At 37.3% G+C, this 27,956-nt stretch overlaps 1 protein-coding gene and 1 long non-coding RNA gene across 4 annotated transcripts; one reads left to right on the top strand and one right to left on the bottom strand.

Moving 5' to 3' along the window:
• Positions 1-492: 492 nt before the first annotated feature.
• LOC122138388 lies at positions 493-4,514 on the bottom strand. 3 transcript variants are annotated; one of them, XR_006155524.1, is made up of 4 exons: positions 3,970-4,514; positions 3,719-3,846; positions 2,733-2,778; positions 493-1,132 (listed from the first exon to the last, which is right to left on the bottom strand). It is a non-coding gene; the product is annotated as an uncharacterized LOC122138388 (long non-coding RNA). The 3 variants fall into 3 exon arrangements; XR_006155526.1 differs by having other exon boundaries at positions 3,719-3,839; XR_006155525.1 differs by lacking the exon at positions 493-1,132 and adding an exon at positions 1,155-2,179.
• A 16,862-nt stretch (positions 4,515-21,376) lies between these two features.
• On the top strand, positions 21,377-27,720 carry LOC109079099 (gap junction gamma-1 protein-like). Its single transcript, XM_019094268.2, has 3 exons — positions 21,377-21,592; positions 25,151-26,309; positions 26,763-27,720. Exons 2-3 carry the CDS (start codon positions 25,181-25,183, stop codon positions 26,774-26,776), a joined length of 1,143 nt encoding a protein of 380 aa, XP_018949813.2. The 5' UTR covers positions 21,377-21,592; positions 25,151-25,180; the 3' UTR covers positions 26,777-27,720.
• Positions 27,721-27,956: the final 236 nt, after the last annotated feature.

Raw genomic sequence — 27,956 nt, 5'->3', positions numbered from 1 at the left:
CTTTTGGGATAACGTAATGAAATATATAACAATGTGCAAGTGGTTTTTGGATATTTTCTTACGAAAATCTTACATATTGTGCCTTTGTCAAAAGTTAAAAATTGATTTTCTACAGTCTTTATTTATAATCCACAGACATTTTGGTTAGGGTTGGCTCTAAATCACTTACTAGAGATTAAGTGTCTGAGATGAAATGCTTTTTTTTTTTCTTTAATTATGGTACGAAAACTGCATTAATGAAAACGTGCCTTATGAAAATAAAGTGATCATTTTAAATAACAAAAACAATACATATTCATATTAAGGATTTATTAAATTCATATTGAATATTCACAAACTACATACCAATATGATACATCAAGAATTAAGCACATTCCTACTATGTACAAAATTATGATTATTAGTTTATGCAAACAAAACGTATTAAATGCACTTACTGTGAACACTGTTAGACTATCGAGAGATTATTTATCTCCACCTTTAAACCCCTTAATAAATTCAGCTTGAACTTGCAAACTTTACTGTAAGATATCAATTTAAGATACAGTAAGCAATTAGCCATTTGAACTTGAAAACTTAAAGTAAACAATGTAATAGAATGTCATGATGACTGTCAAATTTCTCAAGACATCAGCTCATTGAGCAGTAACACTATAACGTACCACGCTATACAGATTCACCCATTACCTGTATGCGAACTGTGGCGTATATGAACCAGCCAAACCAGTCGGTTGTATTTACCATGTGCGTCGTCTCTAATTAAATCAAGTGCATGCATGGTACTTAGCAGCAGGCAATGTCTATGGATAAACGGGAGGCCTGTTTATTTCAATGACAGGAATGTAAAAGAAAAACACAATAGATGTGGAGGCATCTTTTCAGTGTAATTAACAAGATCTCTAGATGCTCTCTTGAATAAAGTCACGATTGATTTGACAGAATGAGATTTTCCACTCTGACACGGTCAGAGCTGTTTGCTTTACTTTATCTCAGTCAATCAGATTAGATAAGCTTGTGGACACATCCTAAAACAACAATCCAATTGCTGTTCAGACCGTGGCTGAAGGATTTGGCACCCTGGACATTCACTGGCTGGTACCAACAAACTGAGATCTCGACACTCTTTAACCATCTAGTCAGTACACAAACATGAGGAGACCATTTAAACAAGTTAATATGGATCTGTCAACCTGTCTGTTTGTGAAGGTGTGGATAATGGTCATTTTTAAGTTCAATAATCATATGTTTGTTTTTCCAGTGCTGACTTGCATCTTTGTACTAGGCAGAACTGGAAATCGACATGTTATACAGTTCTGGGTACTTTTTCCTCAATGCGCAATGACTGAGATTATTATAATGAATAAGTTCATGTGAATGAACTGGTTTAATTTACCTGCACAAACATCCCTGTGTTCATTATGAATCTCAATGCAAAATATTTAATTAAATGCCCATGTTCATCACTAGTATTTTAAAGATTTGTTTAGTGTAAATTAGTTACAATTTTATACTGTCACCCTAATCAAAATTAAAATCAAAAACAGTCATTGTGTTAGACTTAGAGCATGAAATAAATGCTATGTATGATTAGAGGAACATGAGGCAAACAATAATCATCCAGTTCAGCAAGCCTGTTAACTTGTTACTAATGTCACTGTAAAGCACTAGTAATAGTATGACAATGTCATCCTCATGTCAGTGACCTGGCTCACAATTTCCACCTACAAATGAAAGTGTTCCAACAAATAAAGGCAAATTCATAGATTTCATAACATTCAAATGAATCTGCCCTTTATTCTTAGTACTGTGCAAAAGAAACACTTAATCACTGATCGTCTTAAATCACACAGAATAGATCGTCTTTGGACACACAGAATAATTAAATAATCTCCACCATACTAAACACATGATTTCTACACTTTATCGAACTTATCTATTGGCTTTCTAATTTCTTGAGTTGGTTTAGTCTATGAAGAGATGTACCTCAGTCTAGACAGTTACTACTGAAGCAAGCATGGCTCAAATGAATGATTTTCTATAAAATGGCATCAGAATTCTTAGACTGGACATGTTAACAATAATCTTTGGTGACTCAGAGAACATTTCTGCAGAAATTAGGCACCCCAGCTCTTCTTATGTGGATGTCTTGCATTGGAATTGGCTGCCAACCAAGTTGACTCTTAACACACAAAGATCTCAAACTTTAAGACAAAGTTTTCACAAAAATAAGATGCAGCACAACTGTTGATAACAAAAAGTTCCTTGAGCACCAAATCAGCATGATTTCTGAAAGAACATGTGACACTGAAGACTGGAATGATGCTTAAAATATACCTTTGCCATAACAGGAATAAACTACATTTTAATATGCATTTAAATAGAAAACTTTACAATGTAAATAGCAATTATTTCAGAATTTTACCGTTTTTACTTTATTTTGCTTAAATTCATTGCAAATGTATTTAAATGCAAATAAATTATTGATGGCATAAGAATTCTTTAAATGACAAAATACTAATACAAGTAATAAATGTTAATATAATTTATAATTTTACAAGGCAAAAATATTATGTTTAGAAAATAATATTTTTAAAGCAACACGGTCTAACACTAGCAGATAAAGTTTTAATTAAAAAGGTCATAAAGCAATATATAAGAGTGATTGGGGAAATGGCAAAACCTCGAAACCAAGGGGTCTACTACCAACAGTGCTTTCACTTGGTGGTACTCACATTGATGATGCAAGCATGCTGCAGTGCAGATCCAGTGTAAAGAGACCTGTGAAGACAAAGGTGAAAACTAGGAGTTAGAAAGCAAACTGCTTTTAGGTTGAGTATGTCAGTAAGCATAAAAAAAAAAAAAAAAAAGATCTTGCTCTGAGTGCAAGCAGCTTTCCTGACTGATACAGTTTATAATTGCTAATGATAGTTCTCAGTTGTTTAGCTGATTGCTTGGTCTCTAATGAATGATCAAATACATTTTAGATGCTAGAAAGTGGGAAAAAAAATCAACAAGGCCTGAGAGACTGTCTTCATGAATTAGCATCTTGTTATTTTGAAAGTCTGTTAACAGTTCTCACTCACTTCTTTAACTTGTAATGCTGCTGTATCTACTTTAATTTCTCCTGTTTCACTGAATCAAAGTGGACATATCTGATCTTTCAACATGATGAACAGATTCTTACTCAACTGCACAATGAGAAGCCAAGATCTGCAACAGTGCTTACGTAAGAGTACGAGTTCATTAAAACCTGCACAACCATGAACAGCTTCCAGACCACGCTCTCCTAAAAAGGAAGGAGCCAGCAGCCAGATATAACTCTGCCTATATAAAATGCACTTTTTTTTTCTTTCTAAAAGAAATGCAGACCCAAAATTATAAGTAGCACCAGAGTAGATGGATTTGCATTGCTGAGAACGTAGATCTTACTCAGGGTGATGCCATATTTAAGTTTCGACAGGATGAAAAAGAGGCTGTGAAGGACAGAAGTGCAGAGTTTAATGTTTTTTTTATAACAACATACCAATTGTTCAGCTGATGAAACGCCTTTCCGGAAAATATGAGCTGGCAAAAATTGCAGGATCTCTGCCCTTTCGGTGTGTGCCATTGTCTGACCATTAACAGCCTCATTTTCATCCACATTAAATATTGCATCTAACCTGACTAAAGTTATCACCAATGATTCCCAGATAACCCATGAAAGTGATAAAATGAATACCTTGAATGCACTATGGTTGTCAGTTGGTGAGCAGACATCTTCAGTTCATGCTCAGTGGGATATGACTGACAGGCTTGTGCAGGAGACCGTGAGATTAACAGGAGAGCAAGTGGTAAGAGTCCTAAAAACTTGAGAAATGCATACTTTATGACATTAAAACAGAAAAGCCAGGTGCACTATTAAAATAAATAAATAAATAAAAAAAACAATCAGCCTGCTTCAAGTTAAAAAATTAAAACTTCAGTTGCTACCTGTCACAACTCACTAGGAACACAGGAACAAAGAAGTGAGGAGGCAAGGAGTAAATAAGTCAAAAGAGTTTTATTAATAGCACGCTGGGGATTACGGGACTGGAGACATCGGGAGAACAGAATAACGTATAACAGCAGATGAGGAATTGGAGACAGAACACACTATAAATACACGGACATCTATGGGAAACACCTGGGAAAAAAATAATAAACATGGCTGGAAACAATTCACACAACAAGGACAGGAACAGGAAGGACCATATAAGGGCAATGGAGTCACAAGAGGGGCAAAACACACACAAAACATGTACCACATCTGCCTTAAATTTTAAGTACTTAACTGATTAAAAAAAAATCAGGTTCATCTCATATAATTTAGAAACTAGAAATTGATTAAATTAACTTCCATAAAATATATAAACTATGATGATATATATATACTACTTTCAAATTTCTATTAGCAGTATTTCAAACATATCCATATAGCCTTCACTGTTCTAGTTTAAAATTAGAGTATGAATTTTTATTTCAGTTAAATGAACTCTTCTTCCTTGCTACAAAAATCACTTCCACTTTTCGACCTCAATTAAATCCTGAATGGCACATGACCCTGCCAGCATGCATTCACACTGTAGTGTGACCATTTTGCCCAAAACAATTAAGCATGCATTCATGAATGCAATTTTCAGAATGCTAGTGGTGTTAAAGTGCAGCTGTTACAATATTTATCTGTTAGGACAGTGACAAAACTGTTTGTCCTCTGGATGCCTGCTTTGTGATCCTTTGCAGATGTTGTCTGACTGGTGCAAAAGTTGAGGCCAAAGGGAAGTGTTATTTCATTTTTGGGTCTGAATTCTGGAAAATGCTGATAAGTAACTATGAAGGAATATTAAGCTGTGGTGCAGAGCATGGTGGATTAGCACACAAGCAGAGTTTTATGTGTTTAAGCGGAGACAGGCCTATTCAGCTATTCCTCCCACAGCTTTTAGTGTCAGTCAAACAGCAAATGGGATAAATCCGAAGATGATGGTGTTGGATGTCTCCAATGTCAACAACCAAAAAAAGTCCAACTCCCTTTAGTGAGTCAAAAGTCTAAGTGGTTTTGTTTGCAGAGGGTTTCTACAAGCCAAAATACAAATCTATTTGTCATTGTTTTATTATGAACATTATTACTCAATGTAATACAATGGCATCAAATTGAGGCCATAAATTAGTCTGTGGTTTTTTCCCTGAAGAGTGACGAATCTCTTTCTTTAGTATACTCCCCGCAGTTTATTATGATGAAAGTATGCTATTTGGCTGAACATATGTTTCTGTTAAATCAAAATTTAAAGTCATCACAAACTCAAAATAGACCCATTTACATCCTTAATGCACGTTTGGGTTTATGTTGGACGATTCATTGTGCAAATTACAGCTTCATAGCTTTTAATCAAAATGTAGTAACTTTCTCTTCCTCTGAAATAACTTTCTGCTGACATCACGTAAAGGTCACATGGATTACTGGATGTTAAGAAACACCTACGTAGGCATAGTTTTAGCAACTCAGTATGACTCGCAATTTTGGTTTGTAATGCCCACTTTTCACATTCCAATCAATTCACAATGGATAATAGAAAAAAAATACATCACAATAAGGAAGTCAAATTCAGTTGCAAAAGGAAGTTTAAAATGTTTAAACCAGTACTACTTGACAGATGAATTAATTTCTATACTTGTGTTTTCGCCTTCGGTTTAACATTCTCCATTCAGCTTTTGAACAGGGTTGCTACACACCCTAAACATGATAAAGACGTTGGCTGACAAATAAGATCTAGGAGGCTAAAAAAATATCCTTGATGGTAAAGTTGATAGTGGTTGAATCTACACATTCTGTTGTTACATTTTGCAATAAGCACCAAAAGGGAGAGAACTCTAAAAAGAGGTCAATCCTTTCTGTTTCACTGAAATTCACAACTAGAACTGGATTTGTTGAGAACCATTTTGAGGAAAGGTGTTTTAAAGATCTGTGCTTACCATTTGGCACCAGTGAGCTGAAAATGGTTAGAAACAGAAATAGGATAAATTATGCTTGGCTAGATACTTACCTCTTGCTCCCATGCTTGGCTACTTTCCTCTTGTCCAGCTCAGTTTCCTCCTGAGAAAGTAGACTTAGATGTAATCATACCTGGTTAGAATAATATCACTTTTTATTATTTTACTCCCGGTCCAGGTCTCTAGGATACATCTTTTTTTCATCAAGAAAGAATAGAGTTGGCTAGGGTTGACTCCAGTCTTTTTATCTGTTTAGTCTCCTGTGTCTTCAGCCAGCAGAGAAAACCCTTCTGAATAGCATTCTCATACAAAAAAAGTTCATATAAAAGTTATATGTACAAGCCTTGGGGCAGAGGATCTTGTTCTCATTGCTCATTTCATTGCCTTTTACCTCAATCATATCCAAAAGGGATAGTTTGATAATTTATTCACCCTCATGGCTTTTCAGACTCAAATGCTGCTTTATTTTCTGTGCAACACAAAAGGACAAACTTAGAAATAATGTTCTATGGACTATGTGATGCTTTTATGTGTTGTTGCATCCTTGTTGAAGCCTGACAGCCCCAATTCTCAGTCACTTTCATAAAATAAAACATATCATTAAATCACCTTTTACAACACAGAGGAAAGAAAGTCAAGAAAGAGAGGGTCTGAAGTGACATAAAGGTGAGTAAATTATGTCAGACTTTTTATTTCTAGGCAGATTATTTCTTGAAGATTCTTTTGCACCAGTCTTCGTCTCAGTTTCAGTGACCTGGAACGAAGAAGAAAGAACCGGGTGGGTATTCTGTCAACAGCATTTTTATGTCTTAGTAATGTTTCACTGGCACAAGGTCAGTGGATGTGGATTTTACGTCTTTATTTACCAGTCCTTAGATGAAGTGCTTTAGGGAATTTTAGCTCATCTATGTCATTAATGTCCCTACATAACAAAAGAGAGCTATATAGAGAGCTGTATTGTCACTCATGGTAACTTCAGACTCATGAAAAAGTGAATATGAGCCCCTTGCATTCAATACTATTTATTCATCACCAGCCCTTGAAACCAATAAAGCCACACCCCTTTAAAAGTCGGTTTTCAAGCCTTTGTTGTTTCCCATAAGCAACTGCAGTTTTGCATCATTTTGTGCACTTATATTTGTGTTGATTAAAATTTAAACACCATCCAATACAAATGGACCAGCTTCACAACAGTCAAACATTGCAGGATCTATAGCAGAAATGTGTGTATACTTTGTAATTAGAAATTCTGTCCATACAAAATTTTTCAAGTACAGATTATAATTCAAAATACTGATTTAATACTACTTACACTACTATTTAAATGGCAAGTATACATTTATTTTTGAAAGAAATGAATACTATTATTCAGCAAGGGCACGATAAATTGATTAAAAGTGACAGTGAAGGAATTATTGTAACAACTCTGGTTGTAAATAATATGAACCAATACCCGAGAACCTGAAGGAGCAAACACAAGAACTTAAATACTAATGATAACAAATGCACAAGCCTAAACAGAATGAGAAATTAATCAGTCACCACGAAAACAAACTCAACGAAAAGAAAACTAAGCAAACTGAAAACGTCCAAACCATGTGTGTGACAATTGTTAATATTTGTATTTTAAATAAACTTTTTTTTTTTAACTTTTTATTCGTCAAGAACCTTGAAAAACCTATAGTTGTTTCGAAAAATATTTACCACCATCCGAATGATTTCTGAAGGACCATGTGACACTGAAGACTGGAGTAAAGGCTGTTGAAAATTTAGCTTTGCCATCACAGGAATAAATTCAAACAGAAAACTTTGTTTTACGCAACACTACTGTTTTACTGTATTTTCAATGAAATAATTGCAGCCTTGGAAGACATAAGTAAACTTCTTTCAAAAAATCTTACCGACCTAAAACTTTTTAGCAGTAGTATAATTCAGAAACACATCAGAATACTCATCTACTGAGCACTTAAAACAAGTTTTTCAAACATTTGATGCCATTTACACGGCAAACTGGCAAATCCAGTGACTAGCTCTTCCCCAAGCACTCACTGTACCAGCCTGGCTTCTTGTAAACCAGCCAATTATATTTAATTGCCATTTTTGTGCAATATGCATCAAGCAGTCAGCAAACCATCCACTGAAATGCAGTCCATGAATCACCCCTTCCAGGATTTTAACCCGGCAAAGCCAAGAGCGGCCTTCATCCCACATGGGTAGAGTAACATGCCTTAGTAATAATTCACTTTAACCACTGCCATTTCAACTGCAGACACTGAAATATTCTCTTTTAACTGAGATGGCATGTGTTGTTGTTTTTTTTAATTTATACTTTGTCTAAACGTCCCTGTTATGGTACTATTTTATTCTGCTTGTTGAATGACAAACACATTCTCGTTGAACTCTAGTGATGTACAACTAATTTTTCAGGGTTGTTCGTGAAGTGTTGCACATAGATGATTCAGGTCAACAGCAACCATAAATATACCCCCTACTGTTAGCAAAGACAGAGACATTCAGAAACTCACTGTGTACTGTTGAGCTCTAAATGGTGGTCTGGCAAAGTGCTTCATTCTTTTGGGCAGTAGACCTGATTGCGTGAGCTCAATCTAATGTGGAACATGGAAAAGTTTAAAATAGACTATAAGCACTATAGAGAAGAAAAAAATGTGCAAGTTCATAAATAGTATTAATTATGATTATACCAGACAATGTGAAGGGATCTACCTGATCTACCTGATTAAAATTAAATCAAGCCAAAATATTAACAAGTTATTAACAAAAATATGCAAAGAAAACAAAAAGAACACCTCAAAATAATGCACTGTGTTACACACTAGCAATATTTTTGGAAATTAAATCTATAGAAACAATATTATTTAAAATAATTCAGTTATAGTCAATATCAATATATTTACAGACCCAAATTAGCTGTGAGATAAAAAGCTAAATAGTGAATGAACACTGGTACACTGAAGCACTTTTCTAGCAGGTTAGTATCCTCAAGCTAAACACATCCATACATATGAAATTAATCAAATACACACACACACACACACACACACACACACACACACACACACATCATTAACATAATTTAACAAACAATAAGGGAAATGGACAAGGGTAGCTATTTGTCACGTTGTGAATGCACTCTTGCTGCAATAATGCACTATAAAAAAATGACAATGAATAACTTAAGCATCAATTGGCAGTGGTCATTTACACTAAGAAAAAGGTAAATGATGTATACACTGACTATAAAGTAGATATAGTAAATACTATCTGAACCAAGAACAAATAGCCACAAATAGCATCTTTTTTTACACTAAGTATAATGTTAAATGCTATTCAGACAAAGTGTAAATACAAGTAATGCGCTATTTGTACTAAAGGTAAAAATAACTGAGTAATGGTGGGTGGAGTTTGGGAAAATAACCTTTGCTAACAAGGTTGACTATTTGCACAGCAAAAAGATACTGGCTAAAGAGTTTATTCTCTCTCTCTCTCTCTCTCTCTCTCCCTCTCCCTCTCATGCATTTACTGTATATTTGTTAAATGATGATAGAGGTTTAAATTAATGTACCAAATTTTTAAGAAATGCTGAAAATTTTTAATTTTGCAGTTTCTCATCACCAAAACATTTTTACTGACCAAAATCAGATGTCATTTAAAATAGCCAAAAAACAACAGACTATAAACAATAATAATAATAATAATAATAATAATAATAATAATAATAATTAAAAAAAAACAGTAAAAAGACACACCAACTTTAGTTATGTGTAAAAAGTAGGTGAAATCACGGTTTAGACTAAAGGCTGGTTTACTCTGCCTTAACTAACACCAACAGGATTAATAAACTAATCCAACAAAACCTAACAAACATTCGAATTTGTTGAGACAGTGGGACCTTAAGCCTTAAAGGGATAGTTCACCCAAAAATGAAAATTTGATGTTTATCTGCTTATCCCCAGGGCATTCAAGATGTAGGTGAATTTGTTTCTTCAGTAGGACACAAACTGAGATTTTTAACTCAAACCTTTGCAGTCTGTCAGTCATATAATGCAAGTGGATGGGAATCATGGCTTTGAGAGTCAAAAAAAAAAAAAATAATAAAAAAAAAAAAAATTATTAAATGCGGCTCATAACGATACACTGATGTGTAAAGACACAAAACGATCGGTCTGTGCAAGAAACTGAACAGTATTTATATTGTTTTTTACCTCTGATTTTCACCACAATGTCTGAACTGTCCTGAGCGCGTTTGCGTCTTCTTCCTTAGCCTGCTCGTGAGGCACCTTCTTCATCTTCTGCTTGCTTTACGGCGGATCGCAGACTTATAAGTGCATTATCGCCACCTATCTCTCAAATGGACCATTGACACTCTATCTACAATCTTAATTAGGAGTGTCAATGGTCCATTTGAGAGATAGGTGGCGGTAATGCACTTATAAGTCTGTGAGCCGCGGTAAAGCAAGAAGAAGAAGGCGCCTCACGCGTAGACTGAAGAAGATATGAACGCGCTCAGGACAGTTCAGACTGGTTAAGATTTTTGGGTGAACTATCCCTTTAAGAACCTGAAAGTCCTTTAAGTAGTTAGAATAAAGACGACCTGTGGAGAGCCTTAATCATCTACCAAGATGCTTGGAGACTGGGTATTAAATTTTACTACATGAATATTGAAAGGAAGTACAGCAGATTGGCTTTAGAGGGGCCCCAAATTTTAGACAATGAAAAGAAGAATGCAATGAACTTTGTGTGTGTAAAAAAACGGTCGCCCAAAAATATTAATTTTCAAGTGAAGTTTTTGCAGAGGTCGCCATTGGTGACTGACTATATATATTTACGTTTTGACTTAATATGTTCTGTTTATACGTGAACTTCATATTAGCCTATTTGTAGCGCACTTGCCATCCTGTAATCGCAATAAGCTTTGTGCTTTGTTAATTTTTAATAAAAGTATCAACTTTAAAATTCTGCCAAATTCATAACGAAATTCAAACAATAAATACAGTTTTCGCACTCTTCAATGTGGCAGGTGAGATAGCTTTAGCGCCTCAGTTCAAGCGGCAAGTGAACCTATATTTCTCTACTATAGTACAAAACAAACATGAATGAACATCAAAAGGTACACTATTTTATAAGAGAGCCTACAGTACAACTTACTGAAATGTCTAATGTAATCGCTCATTCTGTGTCAAAAACTGTGGAAAACATATAAAGCTTGTAAACATTGCCACGTAACAATACATTTACCTCAGAATAACCATTCGGTGTCCATAAGCTCATCAGTCAGCTAGAAAAATAACTATAAATAGGAGCATTTTGCTATATTTATGTGCTATTTCATATGATTATTTTTACTTAACCTGTTGTCTACCTGATAAAAAAAAAATAACTAAATAAAAGAATGCAAGCTAAAGAAAATTCAACACGTCCTATAAAATTGCATGTTACTAATGAAGAAAAACAGACTGGATGTGTGAATGATATGACAACATTATAGGATGCATTGAGGAGGAGCCCAAACTGCACTGTAAAAAGCGATCAGTTGACTTTACTTTAAAAAAAAAATTGAGGAAAACCCATTACCTTAAAATTATTCATTAAATAAACTTCATGCATAAAGAAATAAGTTAAGTGAACTTATTTTAAGTTGGACTAACTAAAATTTATTAAAGTCAGTTACTTAAGTGTACACCCACTGGCCAAGTGATGCCTATGGTCCATGATATTGGTACAGATTCTGTGTAATAATTCTTTGTGATTATATATTTCCAAGTTGGAAAAGATGTTTAGTTCCCACTTTAAGTGAACCTTAGTTGCCATGTCATCTACAAGATGGATTCAAATGCTGATAAAGTCAAGAAAAGATAAGACATAAGCACATCAGGCTACGGTGAGATAAACGAATGAATATGAAAATGAATGCAAATAGTCTTTAATAAACCCACACAAGGGTAAATCCGGGACAGAACAGTCAGGAGACACACGTATGGATGTAGTAGACCAGACAGCAAACAGTGAACTGAACACAACTTAAATAGGGGTGCTAATGAGGGACAAACAGGTGATGAGATCAACTTATGAGGACCCAGGTGAACTGACTAACATAATCAGACATGAGGAAAAACTGGTTCACACTGAGCACATGGGGAATGAAAACACAAAACAGTCCAAGGGTGTGACAGTTAGCCCCCCTCCAGGAAGGCACGACCTCATGCCGCAGAAACAAAGGGAAGGAGGGAGGGGGACTTAGGAGGAGGACAAAAGAGTGGATGTGGGATGGTGACAGGGGATGGCAAAGGGCTGGCAGGAAGGTAGACAGGCAAATACTGGAGCTGGTTCGGGCTGAGGATGGACACCTGGGAGGAAGATGACAAACAGAGTCCAGGGTGGAGATGACGGAGGGAGGAAACAGGAGGAGCCGGGGCAGATCAGATGGAGGGAGGAGCCATTTTGGAGGCAAAAGGGACCAGGGTGGATCAGATGGAGGGAGGAGCCAGGGAGAAGACAGGAGGGAGCAGGAGGAGCCAGGCAGGACCCAGGCCACAGCCATTTTAGTGGCCCACGGTGGAGCCAACGGAGGGAGGAGCCATGGTGGAGGAAGGGTTGACGGCTCTAGGGGTCTGACCAACGGCAGCGGAGCAGGTGTTGGTGGAGCCCAAGGTGGAGACAGAGAGCCGAAGAGCCAGGGTGACACTGAGGATCTGGAGGGCCAAGGCGGACCAGATGGCTCTGGTGACCGATGCAGAGGTGGGGATCCAGAAGACTGCTGTGGAGCCGGAGCAACAGAGGACCAAGGTGGAGCAGGGGGAAGGAGAAGCCTGACAGAGCCAGATGGATGAGGTGCAGCTGTAAGAGTGGAGTCCTGAGGCGGTGGATGGTCGATGACAGACCAAGGTTGAGCCGGAGGGACGAGGGAGCCCGGTGGAGCTGGTGGACTAACGCCCCACGGCTGAGAGAAGGGAGCTAGGAGCCATGGTGGAGCCGCTGGGACGAAGGGCTGAGGTGGAGTCCGGGACTCAGAGGCTAGAAGCGGAGACAAGGTATCCTGACTGGCTGACCCGCGGCGATCTGACCACACAGATGGTGAGCTGAGGGGCTGTCAGGAGACAGTGGTGGTGATGGTGAGGACTGGTACAGAGGTGGTGGGAGAGGAAGGCTGGGCGGGAGTTCAGGAGCACCACCGTGGTCGCTATAGTATAGGCATACAGTTCAGGGCAGACAGATAATTCCAGGCAGACGGACAGTTCAATATAAACATACAGTTCAGTTCAGACCTCCGTGGTCATTTCAGGACAGACAGATGATTCAGGGCAGACAGATAATTCAGGGAAGACAGATAATTCAGGGCAGACAGATAATTCAGACGAAGGCGGGAGTTATGGAGGCATTCCTCCACACCCTCGCTCCCTACTGACACTTCCACCGTCACATGCCTAGCAGCTGGCTCGCACACCTGGATTGACGTCGTAAAGGGGCTCTGGCTCAGGGGCAATCCTCAGCACTTTCACTCTCCTAAGCTTGTTGGTCAAGGCGGGCTCTGGCTCTCCATCAACGGTGGGCTCAAACTGTAGCTCCACAAAGAAGGATGGTGGGAAGCTAGGCTCTGGGTCTAACATAATAAGTCAAAAGGAAAACTTAATAAAACAAAACGTGGGAAAATACGCCGCGCTACTTTCACTTTGCGGTCCAGTCTTCTGTCACGCTACGGTGAGATAAATGCACAAAGAACATGAAGATGAATTCAAATAGTCTTTAATAAATCCACACAAGGGTAAATCCAGGACAGAACAGGCAGGAGACACACATAGGAACGTAGTAGACCAAACAGCAAACAGTAAACTGAACACAACTTAAATAAGGGTGCTAATGAGGGACAGACAGGTGAGGAGGATCAAGTAATGAGGACAATTAACTAATGAGGATTATGAAAATAATCAAACACGGGGAAAAACTGGGTCACACTGAGCACATGGGGAATGAAAACACATCAAAACAGTCCAAGGGTGTGACAACATGACAGTGTGATTGAAATTTCAAAATGTAAAAAAAAATAAATAAATAAATAAATACAACACGTTTATTCTGTGGCACCTAAAAAAATTATTTAGCTCCTAAGTTTGTTTTCTTATAGGAGCCAATGGCTCCTTAACCAATTTTTTTGTTTGGAGCTCTGGTTAGTATGCACTGAACTTCAACCTTTTTCACTTAAAATTACAAAGTAAGTTATGGTGTTGCTTGAACAAAGTAATGCTCATGGTTTAAGGCAAACATAAGACATTATATGAAAACCAAACAGTGACAAACATCAATGAACAGCAGGTGCGATTTGGTTCGTACAAATTACTTTCACAGCAGACAAGAGAAAAAAAAAGAGCAATTTCCTTCCAATTCGCTATTGTTACAAGCTCCATTCTGGTGCTAAACTCTGAGGTATTTCTTTACATGGAGCAAATTAAAAAGTTATGGAGCCACATGCGCTTTTAATACTCTGGTGGATGGATGGGGGTAGAAGTCTCAACCCACAATGACCTCTTCAACTGAACAGGGGTCCTTAACATTTTTCAGGATTCTTTGCATTGTTAAAACGTCAGCCCTTCCTCCTCCATATTCAACTCACTGAAAAGCAGGCCATGACACTGAATGCAACACTAGCATTGTCCTTTTATGAGTTCAAGTCTGCAAAGTGTGGCATCTGCACCATGTGGCTTTCTGTTATGCGTATGTGATTGCACGGCCTTTCAACTGCGAAAGCATAAACGGGACTGTCGTCTGCCAAAGCAGGTGTGAACGATGAGCACTGAGGTGTGAATACTTTAACCAATTACTTGCTTCCCTCTATTATGTCTGCTCAGTTGGACAACATGACTGTTTTGGACATCTCATTCAGCATTTGAGACATTAATGAACATTAGGGTTGGTTCCATAATACAGTGAAGAGAAGATCAACACAGGGGTCATGTTCCTAGCACTTTGGCATGAAAACAAACAATCTTTCATAGTTTTAGACATGATCACCAAAAAAAAAAAGTTACAAAAAAAATCATCTGTATATCAAACTGCGTACGCTATTCTGTGTCAACCGTGACACAAGGATACGTTTTCTATGTGTATTTATGCTTTGAATTGAACAAAAACAGCGGATCTGTGCAGCGTGGCTGACACAGAAGAGCGTACGCTGCTTGTGTCCAGCGGATATTCTCCAAAATGGAGTTTGGAACGACATGGGGGTAAGTGATTAATGACAAAATTTTAATTTTGGGGTGGAGTATCCCTTTAAGAAAACTACTCATATAAAAAAAAAATGGATGACATTCAATTTCAAGCAACATGACAAAACATCACATCAACCCCAAAAAACACACCCACCCTCTCAGCACATTGTGTACCAGATGGAAGTCATCAACTTTTCCATTTGTGCATGCACAGTCACTTTCTCTGTCCAAGTATTTTTGAGATGCATCATTTCAAACAAATAATGCTCTGCTACACTGTTGTCTTGTTGTCCATACGATGCAACCCTTTCTCTAGAAATTCCAAATACCTTAGTAAATTGAGACTTTTGTTTTTCCTAAAACAGAGGTGCTTTGTCTGTGTGAATGTTTTCCTTAGAATGTGCTGTCTCGGGGCAGAGCTAAACCTATAAACCACGGTGTAACTAAAGGCTTCTGTGAGGCCCCTCAATGCCCACTCACTGACAGAAGCCTGAACCTGACGTCATGCAAGCATAGCTTGGATAGTGTAGTTCTCTTGATACCAAAAATCTAGTTGATGCTATTTATATTCATACTTGGTTTACATTAAACAACAATTAAAGGGATAAAATTCACATTTGTATTGGCGGAGGAAGACATTTAAAAGAATGTTGGCATTCAAACAACACTGGACCCAATGAGTTTCACTTTATAGACAAAAAAACACTGATACATTTCTCAAAACTCTTGTTTTGAGTTTCACAGAAGAATGAAAGTCATAGAGGTTTGGAATGACATGAGGGTGAGTAAATAATGAGAAAATCTGAATTATTTGGTGAACCATCCCATTTAATTCATTGTATTCTACATGTCGTAATGTGAATTATTCTTAACTTAAACCACAGCCACAATCTAAGGAAACTCCCACAAATAAATTCAATTAATTTTATTACGTTTTTGGACCTCTCTAGCTTACTCCTGAAATTTGTATTATTGGGAATATTGATGTTCCTCATTTGTAAATTGCTTTGAACAAAAATGTCTACTATACGAACAGTAAGCTCATTACACACTTCTACTCTTGATCTCTGTAAATCTTACAGCAATTGTGCTACTCTTCCAATGAAATGTGAACAGCTAAACTAAAAAGCATCGTCCTCATTATTGCAAGCCACTTAATCACACTGGGCCGGGACACTCTGAAGAACCCCTAACAATTTTGTGACTGTGCTCACATAATTTACTTACAGATTAGACAAAACTGTTTAACATCTGAAATACTGACTATTAGCAGATTATACATGATGACACCCATGATGTGTGCAATTTGGACAGGGTTAAGCATGAGAATTATAGCCAATACTGTTGTTCTGAATGATGAAATTTGTTCCATTACATACCAGATTCAGGTAAAAAAAAACCAGTAAAGGTGACTGTCCATGCACTCTCAGGTGTTTTTAGGTAAATATAGGTTAACTAAATGGGGCAAATCATGCAAATTAATTGTTAAATTAATGGATAGCAAATGTCCTGGTTTTGAAGTGTCCTGTGTGATATATTCTTTCTGGTTTGTTCCTCCCTTTTTACAGATAACGGTCAATGACGGAAGAGCTGTGCAGGAAGTAAACTTTTAATGGTGATCTTTGAGAAAATGCTGGTTTAACCCACCCCCGAACGGCTCTACCTCCAACCATCTGTTACAATGTTGGGGGAGTTTGAGGCCAGATCTGTCTCTTTCTATAGCAACACCCTGCCCTTTTACTTAAATGGGGATCCTGTATTTTTTCACCTTTTAGTCATCAAGTACTTGTCTTACTACACTCTCCTCCCTTTACCTTCTTTGAAACAGGAGATTCACCACCACCCCCATCTAACACAAGGGTGAAACAAAACAAAGTGCCCAACCCCCATCTACTGATTTGTACCCCAACCCCCAAATGGCTAAGCACTCACATTGAAAATCCCGCCAGACAGAAGCATACTTGCCTAGCCAATCTTCTTATCTGTTTTAGAGCTTAATGAGTATGTTGACATGCTCTTGATCTGAAAGGAGCAGTTTTTTCAAAAAAATAAAATTAACTCACCTCCATTCCAAAATTGCTATTTATCCATGAAATACACGTGGCAGGACAATCACAGTTCTAAAAAGGACAAAAACACACCATAGAGCACAATGAAAGTCCATACTACTATTGCACATTTAAAGTATTCTGAAGTAATACCACAGAAATTTAAGTTTTAATTTAACTGTGATTAATTGCGTTCCAAAACAATGCAATCAATGTCGCCAACCCTGATGCATCATTAATTTTTTTAACCTGAATTTAAGCACAAATAAGATTATGGCAGAAAGGAATATGAATGAAAACATACATTTTGATTGGTTTCTCACACAAAGGGTTCTTCAAAATGTATCCATGTGTTCCACTGAAAAATGGACGCATAGGCTTGTTTACCTCAATGGTGGTGTTGCCAATAACAACCACATTGTCAAAGTCAAAAGCACCATGAAAACAAAATATATATATAAAAAAACTTTATTAATTCAGTGGATTATTTAAATTCATTATCAAGATTTTCCTAGTATAGTAAGTAAAGCACAAATTAGGCTTAAAGGGATAGTTCACCCAAAAATGAAAATTTGATGTTTATCTGCTTACCCCCAGGGCATCCAAGATGTAGGTGACCTTGTTTCTTCAGTTGAACACAAACAAAGATTTTAAACTCAAACCATTGCAATCTGTCAGTCGTATAATGGAAGTGAATCACGGCTTTGAGAGTCATAAAACATACACAAACAAAACCAAATTAAACCCTGTGGCTCGTGACGATACATTGATGTGTAAAGACACGAAACGATCGGTCTGTGCAAGGAACTGAATAGTATTTATATCGTTTTTCACCTCTGATCCACAGCAATGTCTGAACTGTCCTGAGTGTGTTACGTTTCTTTTTCTTTTTCTTCTTGCTTTACGGTGGATCACAGACATTGCGGTGAATCAGGGGTATAAACGATATAAATACTGTTCAGTTTCTTGCAAAGATCTATCGTTTCATGTCTTTACACATTAATGTATCGTCATGAGCCGCAGGGTTTAATTTGGTTTTGTTTGTGTATGTTTTTTTTTTTACTCTCAAAGCCGTGATTCCCATTCACTTACATTATAAGATTGATAGACTGCAACGGTTTGTGTTAAAAATCTTTGTTTGGTGTTCTACTGAAGAAACAAAGTCACCTACATCTTGGATGCCATGGGGGTAAGCAGATAAACATAAAATTTTCATTCTTGTGTGAACTATCCCTTTAACAACACAGGTGGTTTTGTTAATGGCTGTTGGCACCTGATTCCACTTCCCTGCAGAACTATAAATTAAGCTCTAACAACTACGTGTATGTTTATGGTGTTAGTTAATTACTAACATTCAATAGAACCGTGGCAGCAGCTGAAGGTGTTAAGGCCATTTGTGTTTATTAAACAATAACCAACCTCTCGAAAAACTGCAGTAGAGGTTACCTTAAGGATGCAAGTGATTAGATCCACACATGTTTTGAATATGGAAGTCTGTTTTCTTGTCCAAAGCGTTGTGGGTAGCAATAAAAAACCATGAAACAAACCACATTAGACAGTTGCATTTATCTGACTGGCAGGCTATCAGATTCTTCTATGAACCAGCACTATAAGAGGTTTATTTGAAATAGATTTTTAAATTACTCTGGCTAAAGAAAAAAGGTCCCTGTGCCAAAGAATCTGTGAAATTACTGCTGGTCTATAGTTAACAGAAACGGATGCATAGCATAGAGAATATTATGACAAAGGCTCAATAAAAGGCTTGACATTTTGTTCAGGGTTGATTATATCTTGAATATTAGTTTGTGATGAAAAATTAGCTCAGTAATTCTGTGGGTATGGCAATGGGAAATAAAGTATGAAGTCTATTAATCCCTGAGTTTTAATGTATGTTTACCACACAACTATGATTGGCAGATCACTAAATCACAGAAATGGAATTCAGATAAGCCTGTCATGAATTCTGTCAAGACTTATCAGTACCACACTGCTGCCTAATGTAAAAACATGGGAAAAGCATGCTGCTTGTGGTCAAGCATTTCCAGATCTTTTCACTGCTGCTGGCATCTGTGCTCACCCCTTGCATAAACATGCCTGCCTTGAGAAATCAAAGCACTACTAGCTATCCACCATCTCGAGAGCTATACAGAAATGATTGAATATAGAATTACAAGATGCTTAAAAACATTCATGTCTGTAGCACAAACAATGAGAGATGTGTCAAATTTAACACTATACACAAAGTCTCAACCCTAAAAATATGAACAATCGTAATACTGGTGTTTGCCCAGTTAAACACCACTAATAATACTTAGAATTTTATTGATAGTAATGCATCATTCTGGAAAAGATCACATTCTAGAAGATACAAAGTGCTAATTCAGGCTACCAAATGAGCTGCACCTGGATTGCAGTTCAAAAAAATGCCAGACAGGTAACTATCTTTCTGTTAAATCACACTTGGTAGTGTTGAATATGTGTCGCTCTGTTAAAAGCATACCCAGAAAGGGAAGCCCCCCTTAAAGCCTCATCCTGTAGAAAACGCAATGGAGGAAAGATCTTCAATAACAACAACTTCCGAGCACCATCCTCGACAGGAAAAGGGAAAGCTGTTGGTTACATACAATGACATGTTACATTCAAGCAGTGTTTAAATAGACATTTATTTTACTTTCTTTTTTCTAAAAAGGTGTTCACTGACAGTGGAATATACATGTAATATAATATATTAAATATATTAACATACTTTTTATATCAGCCAAGAGGTGTTTAAATAGCCCTTAGAATGGGAATTTAGTTCCTTTACCAACACAATCGTTTGTGTGCTTGACAAAAAAAAAGTCTTGCTTGTACAAAACATGCATTCAGAAAATGAATAGTGGCATGACTGAGTTGTTGCCCTATAATCATTGTCATCACATGACAAACTGATGGAAAAAGTATTGCATTTAAACGCGAGTGATTTATTGTCTAGTTTGGACTTTTTCCATAGTCTATTGTCTGGTCCAAAGTGAAGAAGGAAGAAAAAACAAATAACAAAAAGTTGCAATGGAGTAAAACCCCACATTAACAATGGCTATTTGAAATAAATGTGGCAACAGAAAACTGGTTAAAAAAAACTGGTTTTCAATGACTAGTGGTGTAAAATATACAGTCACCAAAATGCAATCCTGTACTACTTTTACACTCACCCTTGTAATGTGATAAAGAAACTAATTAAGTATTGCATTTGGAGTAGTTCACCCACAAATGAGAAGCCTGTCATCATTTACTCACCCTCATGTCATTCCAAACCAATATGGCTTTCTTCTATGGAGCACAAAAGATATTTGCATGTAAAGATCTCAATAAAAGTAGTTCCTTATTTTGATTACTGGTCAAAATCTGAATACTCAACACATTTTTATGGCAGTCTGAAACTATTTTACATTTTAGCAAATTGGTGGCTTACTCATACGCTGTTGACTTTGTCAATGTGTCTACGCCTCACTGATGTTAAGATTTGGGTGTGGGGTTAGGGACCTTCATGTTTAGGTTACGTACATTGTACATCATACAAATTCACATGAAATCATACCCTCATAAAACAGTTTTCTTATTAGATTGGGTATGTGTTTTTACTTAGATTAAGACATATAGCCATTGTTTCCATCCTACACAACTATTCGCTGAAAAATATATTTTTTTTTGCACTTTAAAGTGTTATGTGGTGCATAATTTGACATGCTAAATAATAAAATTGTTAGTTTAAAAAGCAAAACATTAAATTAAACATTGAAAGAATAAATCTTCTGAATGCAACATGCATACTTTAGTATTGATCCATCCATCACTATGAATCTGTGACTTTACAGTTACAAATAAAATCCCCCATGAACCAGACATGGAAAATCAATAATATGGGGTACAAGCTGCCACTTAAACAAGTTAATTCATGTAATGTATTATTTATTTTTATTTATTACATTTCTTCAAAAAATAAAAAATGTGATGGGATGCAAATTAAACATATAACAGACGAGTATAAGCTAAAAAAAAAAAAAAAAAAAAAAATGCTACATTATCATGATATTAAATTTCATACTCAGGCCTGGGGGTGGGGTACGCGCGCAGAAGGAGCGCCAGACAGCCTCTTTGTTTCTGACGCTATATCAACCCCAGCACGTCGTGTGGTGGGCGCACATGCTGCAGTAGACCGAATGGGTTAACAACGAGTGTGGTTTTCATCGTCAAAGATAGCTGAGGAATGTGGTGATATTCAAGCGTTCGTACAAACTCTCACGAAGGACTGAGGAAAAGTGTGGAAATCGATTTAACGAGGTATGTTTTTTTTCCCGCTCCTCAACTGACTGAAATTCGCCAGTGACGCGTCCAACGGATTTTTTGGAGACATCTCGCGTGTACACAACAAAATAGCTTCTTTTTTGCCAATTTCTGCGTTATCGGTTGTTGGGTGGGAAGCTTATGCTCGTGTTTTTTTCACTAGCAGCACCATTAGAGTTGAATTAGTGCCTTTAACTTGTTTTATAAGGGACTGTCGCGTCTTTCTTGCGTCAGTCGGAGAACAATAGTAAACCCACAACTGGATGGGCATATCCGAGGAAATGTGGAGGGATAACGGACAAACCGTTCGTAGCTGTACGACGAAACGCTTTTCTGTGATCGATATTAAAGAGTTATTTCGTTCTTCTGTAAGTAGCTGTGAAACGCAGCCACGCTGCTGTTTGGGATGTTGGCTTTTCCCCCACTTCAAGAGGCGCAAAAAAAGCTTCACCTCCGGTAAAATCGCGCCACCGTTCACGTCGACACGGTGCGCTTGAGTAGAGTTAAATATTTCTCGAAATGGTTATTTTTTTTTTTACATTAAAAACAGTATGCTCCATATTTAATATTTTGTTGTTTTTTATTTGTTTAAGAAAATCCACCGATAAGTTACAGATATATCTTGTCTCATGACGATTTAAGTTACTAAAATAATTTGAATCCAGCTGGGTCTTACTATTGGTTGACGGCATAAATTAAACTAACGTTACGTAAAAGCTATCATTACATATTTTTTATGCAAATATGCGTTCTACGTGGTCCCGTTTATTGGTACTTCTTTCTCTACAAGTAACGTTAATTTAAGTTATTCAGAATTATTGGGTGCTATTCTCTAAAGTCCCTCGTTTCAGTAACTAAGAAACATGAGTATTGTTTATATTTGAATTCATATATAGATCAAACCGATTATCTACAAGTCTTTTTTTATGGTCATATGCATGCAAGAGAACTTTTCTGCTAACCCTAAGATTAGCTAAGTTTATTTATTTATTTATTTATTTAATTATTTATTTTTACCTGTAAGTTAGTTATTTCATCAAGATTATTACAAAGAATGGTTTCAGTAAAAGCCCAGTCTTTTGTTTTAAATGCCAGAATTGTCTGCCAGCCTGCCTAAGTAGTTCATACTCTCACATTTTGTGAATTTCATTTGGTACAGGGTAAGTGACCACCATGATTTATTTTGAAATAGCCTTTTAAAAAAGATGTGCATCATAGAAGTTAACATGCAGCAAATGCACATTAAATGTGATGATTCTGCATCAAGCTGCTCTTAAGTTTCTTAGAAGCTAACTGATATGTTGTTTTGAGGTAAACTCCAGTCTCCTGTCCTTTCCCCAGAGCTGAAGGAATCCAGATTGGAACGATAACTACTTTCTCAGATGTCTCCACAAAGCCACTCTGTTCTCTCTCTTAATGTTAATGTCTGACGTGGTAATGGTTCCTCTGTGTGGTGCTGCTTGAAATAGGATGTCGGGGTTAGGTCTGAGGTATTGCTGAGGGACACCCAGACTTTTAACAACTTAAAAGGATAGTTCATGCAAGATGAAAATTCTGAGCCTGAAGTTTTTCCAAACCAGTATGAATTTGTTGCTTCTGAACACTTAAGATTTTTTGAAAAATGTCAGTAACCAAACACTTGCTGGTAGCTGGTAGTCAGTGGCTGCCTGCAACTGTTTGGTTACCTTCAAAATACCCTCTTTTGTGTGGTGGGTTGGGGGCACTCTCCCTTTGAAGTTCACATGTACAGTTGTTCATAGGTTTATAATCTAACCCTTTTTTTCGTAATCTCGTTCCATCCTGATTATGCCTTTATCTCTGCTTTAAATAAATGTTTTAAGTCTTTGTCTAGTACTACATCAGTGACTATTTGTCATTCATCTACCAAAAAGTGTGCGCGCCCAGTTGTAAGATCACACCTTTATAAGATCGCCAAGATAGGTGTGTTGTAAGCGTAGAGACCGTTTGGGGCCCTGCTGATGTGTAATTTGAGGGCTAACTGGGCACCAGCTGTGGAATGTTGCAAACGACAACCACACAATTGTACTGCTGCCGGCAATCGGATATGGCCCTTTGTACAGAGTACTAATTACAGTGATTTGAAGCCTTTAAATGGCACTCGTAGTCTGTGTTCTCTACCACAACAGCGTGTCCCACACTTCATGCAACTGTCTCTAATAAACACTTGGACAGAAGTTATGGCCATTGGCAGCACGTCACCACCAGATCCCATGAATTTTATTTGAATGAAGGCTTGGACTGGAGTAAGAGTCAAGGTTCTCATAGTTGTGGTAACAGATAAATCAAGTAATTTAGATTGTACTTTGTCTTATTGGAGACATTTTTTATACTTCAATACTATACCAATCAAGTAAAATGTGTCTCAGTTAAATCTATAATCTAATTTTCCAGCGCTGCTTTGAAAATACTCGTCCACTTATCAAGAACAAAGTCATAGAACGTCCGTGGTCAATAACAGAGGGAACCCTGGAGAGTCTTTACAGATGTTTTGATAAATTCACACACTGAACTTTGTGGAAAACAAAGCAGAGTCACAGCCATGCCTGAAGTTCATTTTGTTTACTTAAAGGAGTCTGTAGATTGCACAGTTTGATTAGAATGGCAGATAACCCCCATCCTCTCAATACTCTTAAAGTAGCTGCACTCCAGTTTGTGACCAGACCATTTTCAATTGGTTGCCTGTGTAGAACTTACTTTCTTAGGGCTGCCAATTCCACAGTGACTTCTGGGCCTTTAGTTGTCCAAAATGGGAAAATTAATTTCTTTCTTTGTGTCATGAGACCCATGCTCTATTTGCTTAACACTAGAGTTACTGAATGTTTTAATAAGTAGGTGTTAAACACTAGAGGTCAGATAACACTAAGGTGGTAAATGCCTTGTGCAAATTTTTTTTGGTCCTTCTGTAAACCTGCGTCTTATCCAAACATAATTAAGATTAATTATTTATTTCTTTTTTTTATAGTCGAAAGATTTAATGCAAAGTGAGGTGAATTTGAAGTAAATGTGTATTTTAAATGTATATTTTAGGACATTCAATCTCAAATGTTTCTTCCTGTAAGGGCAACATAATTTTCCCCCCTTTCATTTAAATATAGTTAAAATGGTTCTTATTAGAATAATTAATCTATTTTTTTTTTTTTTGGATTTTTTTTTTCTCACCCTTTTGCTTAGCTGACTTGTTTCTGTGAAAGAGCTTGATAGAAAAGTGATGTTTTAGCTCCATCTAGTGGGTCTTTCTGGTTAATCAAGCCTTTTATAAAAGGCTCCTAGAAACTTTTTCCTGAGAGTAAAGCACCTCATGCAGATTGTTCATTGTCATTTTGCTAAGATGCATGGAAAGCTGTAAATGTCTTGTTCATGATTTGGAGTTCTTAACATTGAATCAGCACCTCATCTCCTCAGAATAGTCAACTTTTGTCAGTTTTGTTGGCCATATTCATGCCATATTTATTATTGGACAATGTACTAATGTCTTAAATTCTCTTTTTGTTGCTGTTTTGAATTTCTGATAGTAAATGTCTTGTTCTCTTGCAGGACTGAGACAGCGGTTCTTCTCGAAGCACGATGAGCTGGAGCTTTCTTACGCGGCTGTTGGATGAAATCTCCAACCACTCCACCTTCGTGGGCAAGATCTGGCTCACATTACTTATCATCTTCCGCATTGTGTTGACTGTTGTGGGGGGAGAATCAATATACTACGATGAACAGAGCAAATTTGTGTGTAACACCCATCAACCTGGTTGCGAAAATGTCTGCTATGATGTGTTTGCACCACTCTCTCATGTAAGGTATTGGGTTTTTCAGATAATTATGATCTCAACTCCCACTGTTATGTACCTGGGCTTTGCTATGCACAAGATCGCTCGCATGAATGATGATGAGTACAAGCCGAGTAACAGGAAACGCATGCCCATGATTACACGTGGAGCCAACCGTGATTATGAGGAGGCTGAGGACAACGGTGAGGAAGATCCCATGATGATGGAGGAGATCATGCCCGAGAAAGAGAAAGCTCCTGAGAAGCCCGCCGCTAAACACGATGGCCGGCGGAGGATAAAGCGGGACGGGCTCATGAAGGTGTACATCCTTCAGCTTCTATCTCGGGTTGTTTTCGAGGTGGGCTTTCTCTTCGGCCAGTATATCCTGTATGGTTTTGAGGTCGCCCCCTCGTACGTGTGCACTCGCAGCCCCTGCCCACACACGGTGGACTGTTTTGTGTCACGTCCCACGGAAAAAACGATCTTCCTGCTGATCATGTATGCCGTGAGCTGTCTCTGCTTGTCTCTCACGGTGCTGGAGATTATTCATTTGGGCATCAGTGGAATCCGTGATGCTTTTCGCCAACGTGCACGACACCACAGCGTTGCACGACCCCGTGGCGCCATAAGCAGACAGGTGCCCACGGCCCCGCCAGGGTACCACACTGCACTGAAAAAAGACAAGCTGTCCATGGGATTGAAACCGGAGTATAACCTGGACTCGGGTCGGGAGTCTTTTGGTGACGAGTCGTCATCGCGAGATATTGACCGCCTGCGTAGACACCTAAAACTGGCCCAGCAGCATCTGGATATGGCCTATCAGAATGGGGAGAGCAGTCCTTCACGCAGCAGCAGCCCAGAGTCCAACGGCACTGCTGTCGAGCAGAACAGACTCAACTTCGCTCAGGAGAAGCAGGGAAGCACATGTGAAAAAGGTAAGACCAAAAAATTTTTAAATAAGGAAATGGTATATTATTTGTATGTGTGTGTATATCACTTGTAAAAATGTGTACTTATTTATATAAAATGTAGTTTTATAAATGCAAGTATCTCAATATTTAGAATTTATCTATTCTGTAATTTATTAATGAAATATATGCACACTATTTGTGTGTATATATAATATAAATTTATATTTGTTATTATAAAATATATATTTTTACAAGTATAATATGCATTTCAGATTTATATTTTTATATATATATATATATATATATATATATATATATATATATATATATATATATAAAATATAGTATAATTTTTTTTTGTGGGGGGGGGAGAATGGAGTTCATAATAGAGACTAATGTTGTTACTTTCTCAGAATGAAGCTATGTGAGTTTTAATGAGTTTTTTTCTTTCTCTGTCTCTCTCTCTGTCTTTCATAGGGATCCTTGCTTGATTGAGACTAATAGACTATCATCTGCTTTCCTGTGCAACAAAGTGACCCACCTGTGGTTGGCATTGCTCATCTTGAAAAGCAGAATGTGTCTGTATGTGCGTGTTGTGTATTTTATGTTTGGCTGCTGACCGTTGTGTGAACCGAGTAGAGCATGTGTGTCCTTGTGCACACTGGTGAATCTGTAAGAATATGTTGTGCAGTATTATGGCAAGTTAATGCTAAGTTAAAATCTCAGAAAGCAGCATCTCACCAGCCAGTTATACTTGACATCAGCCAGTCTGCCGGATACTCCAAAGTGCCCAAAAGCTAGTTAGGAAGATGGTTGTTATTCTCCTCAGTCACTAGGCGACTGTGCAATGTCTCTCATTTCTTGTCATCTCTCTTTTTTTTTTTTTTTTTTCATAGGGAAAATGAATCGTGATTCTTCCATTTTGTTTGCCACACTTCTTATGAAGTGCCAAAGGTTGCATCTCAAAAATGCCTTAAACTGGAGTTTACATATCTTTGCCATTCCAAAATTAGATGTACGAGCCAGTGTAAAACCACATCAGAAATGTAGTTCAGTGTGTTTAGAACAGTTCTGTGTTTTGAGTAGTGGACCACAATTAGTGTATGTTTGTAATGAACAAAATGGAAACCTGGAAAATGCTTGAATACTTGTGAATCAATTATTGATCTACAAAGAAGCTTTTGATTTTCTGTTTGCATATTGCATACTCTACCTGTATATGAGAAGTATTTTGGTTACGATCCCTCTATTTTGAAGTTTTTGTGTAGGGTACCATTTCAGTCTTATTTGTTTGCTTTTTGTTTACTTCTGTTATTTTCTGAGGCTTTCAATAAGTTTAGCTTTCATTTCATTTGACCAACTGTTAGAAAGGCAAACTCAGCTTTTCAGAGAATGTCTTCACACAATTGAAAGCACTAATAAAAAAAATAATAAAAATCCCTTAACCATATCCCTTAAATCCCTTTTACATAGTTTCTTTTCAGGTTAGTGTGTAATTTTGCCTCCTTTATGCAAATGCAAATCATAAGTTGGTCCAAATGCAGTTTACACTGAATAGCAATAAGGTCTCAGAATTGAAAGCCATAGAGCCTAATGTTTTATACATGGTACCAATGCAATCTGTCATTTTGACACTGTTTAATTCACCCATGTCTGTTAACAGCCAGGTTT

This window comes from Cyprinus carpio, chromosome B9, assembly GCF_018340385.1.
Source record: "Cyprinus carpio isolate SPL01 chromosome B9, ASM1834038v1, whole genome shotgun sequence".
NCBI lineage: Eukaryota > Metazoa > Chordata > Actinopteri > Cypriniformes > Cyprinidae > Cyprinus > Cyprinus carpio.
Note: the sequence above shows the minus strand (reverse complement) of the source record. Positions and strands in the feature narration are given on the sequence as shown.

Excerpts from the sequence above, each read along its gene's own strand:
- LOC109079099 (XM_019094268.2), top strand. The coding sequence starts at position 25,181 with ATGAGCTGGAGCTTTCTTACGCGGCTGTTGGATGAAATCTCCAACCAC.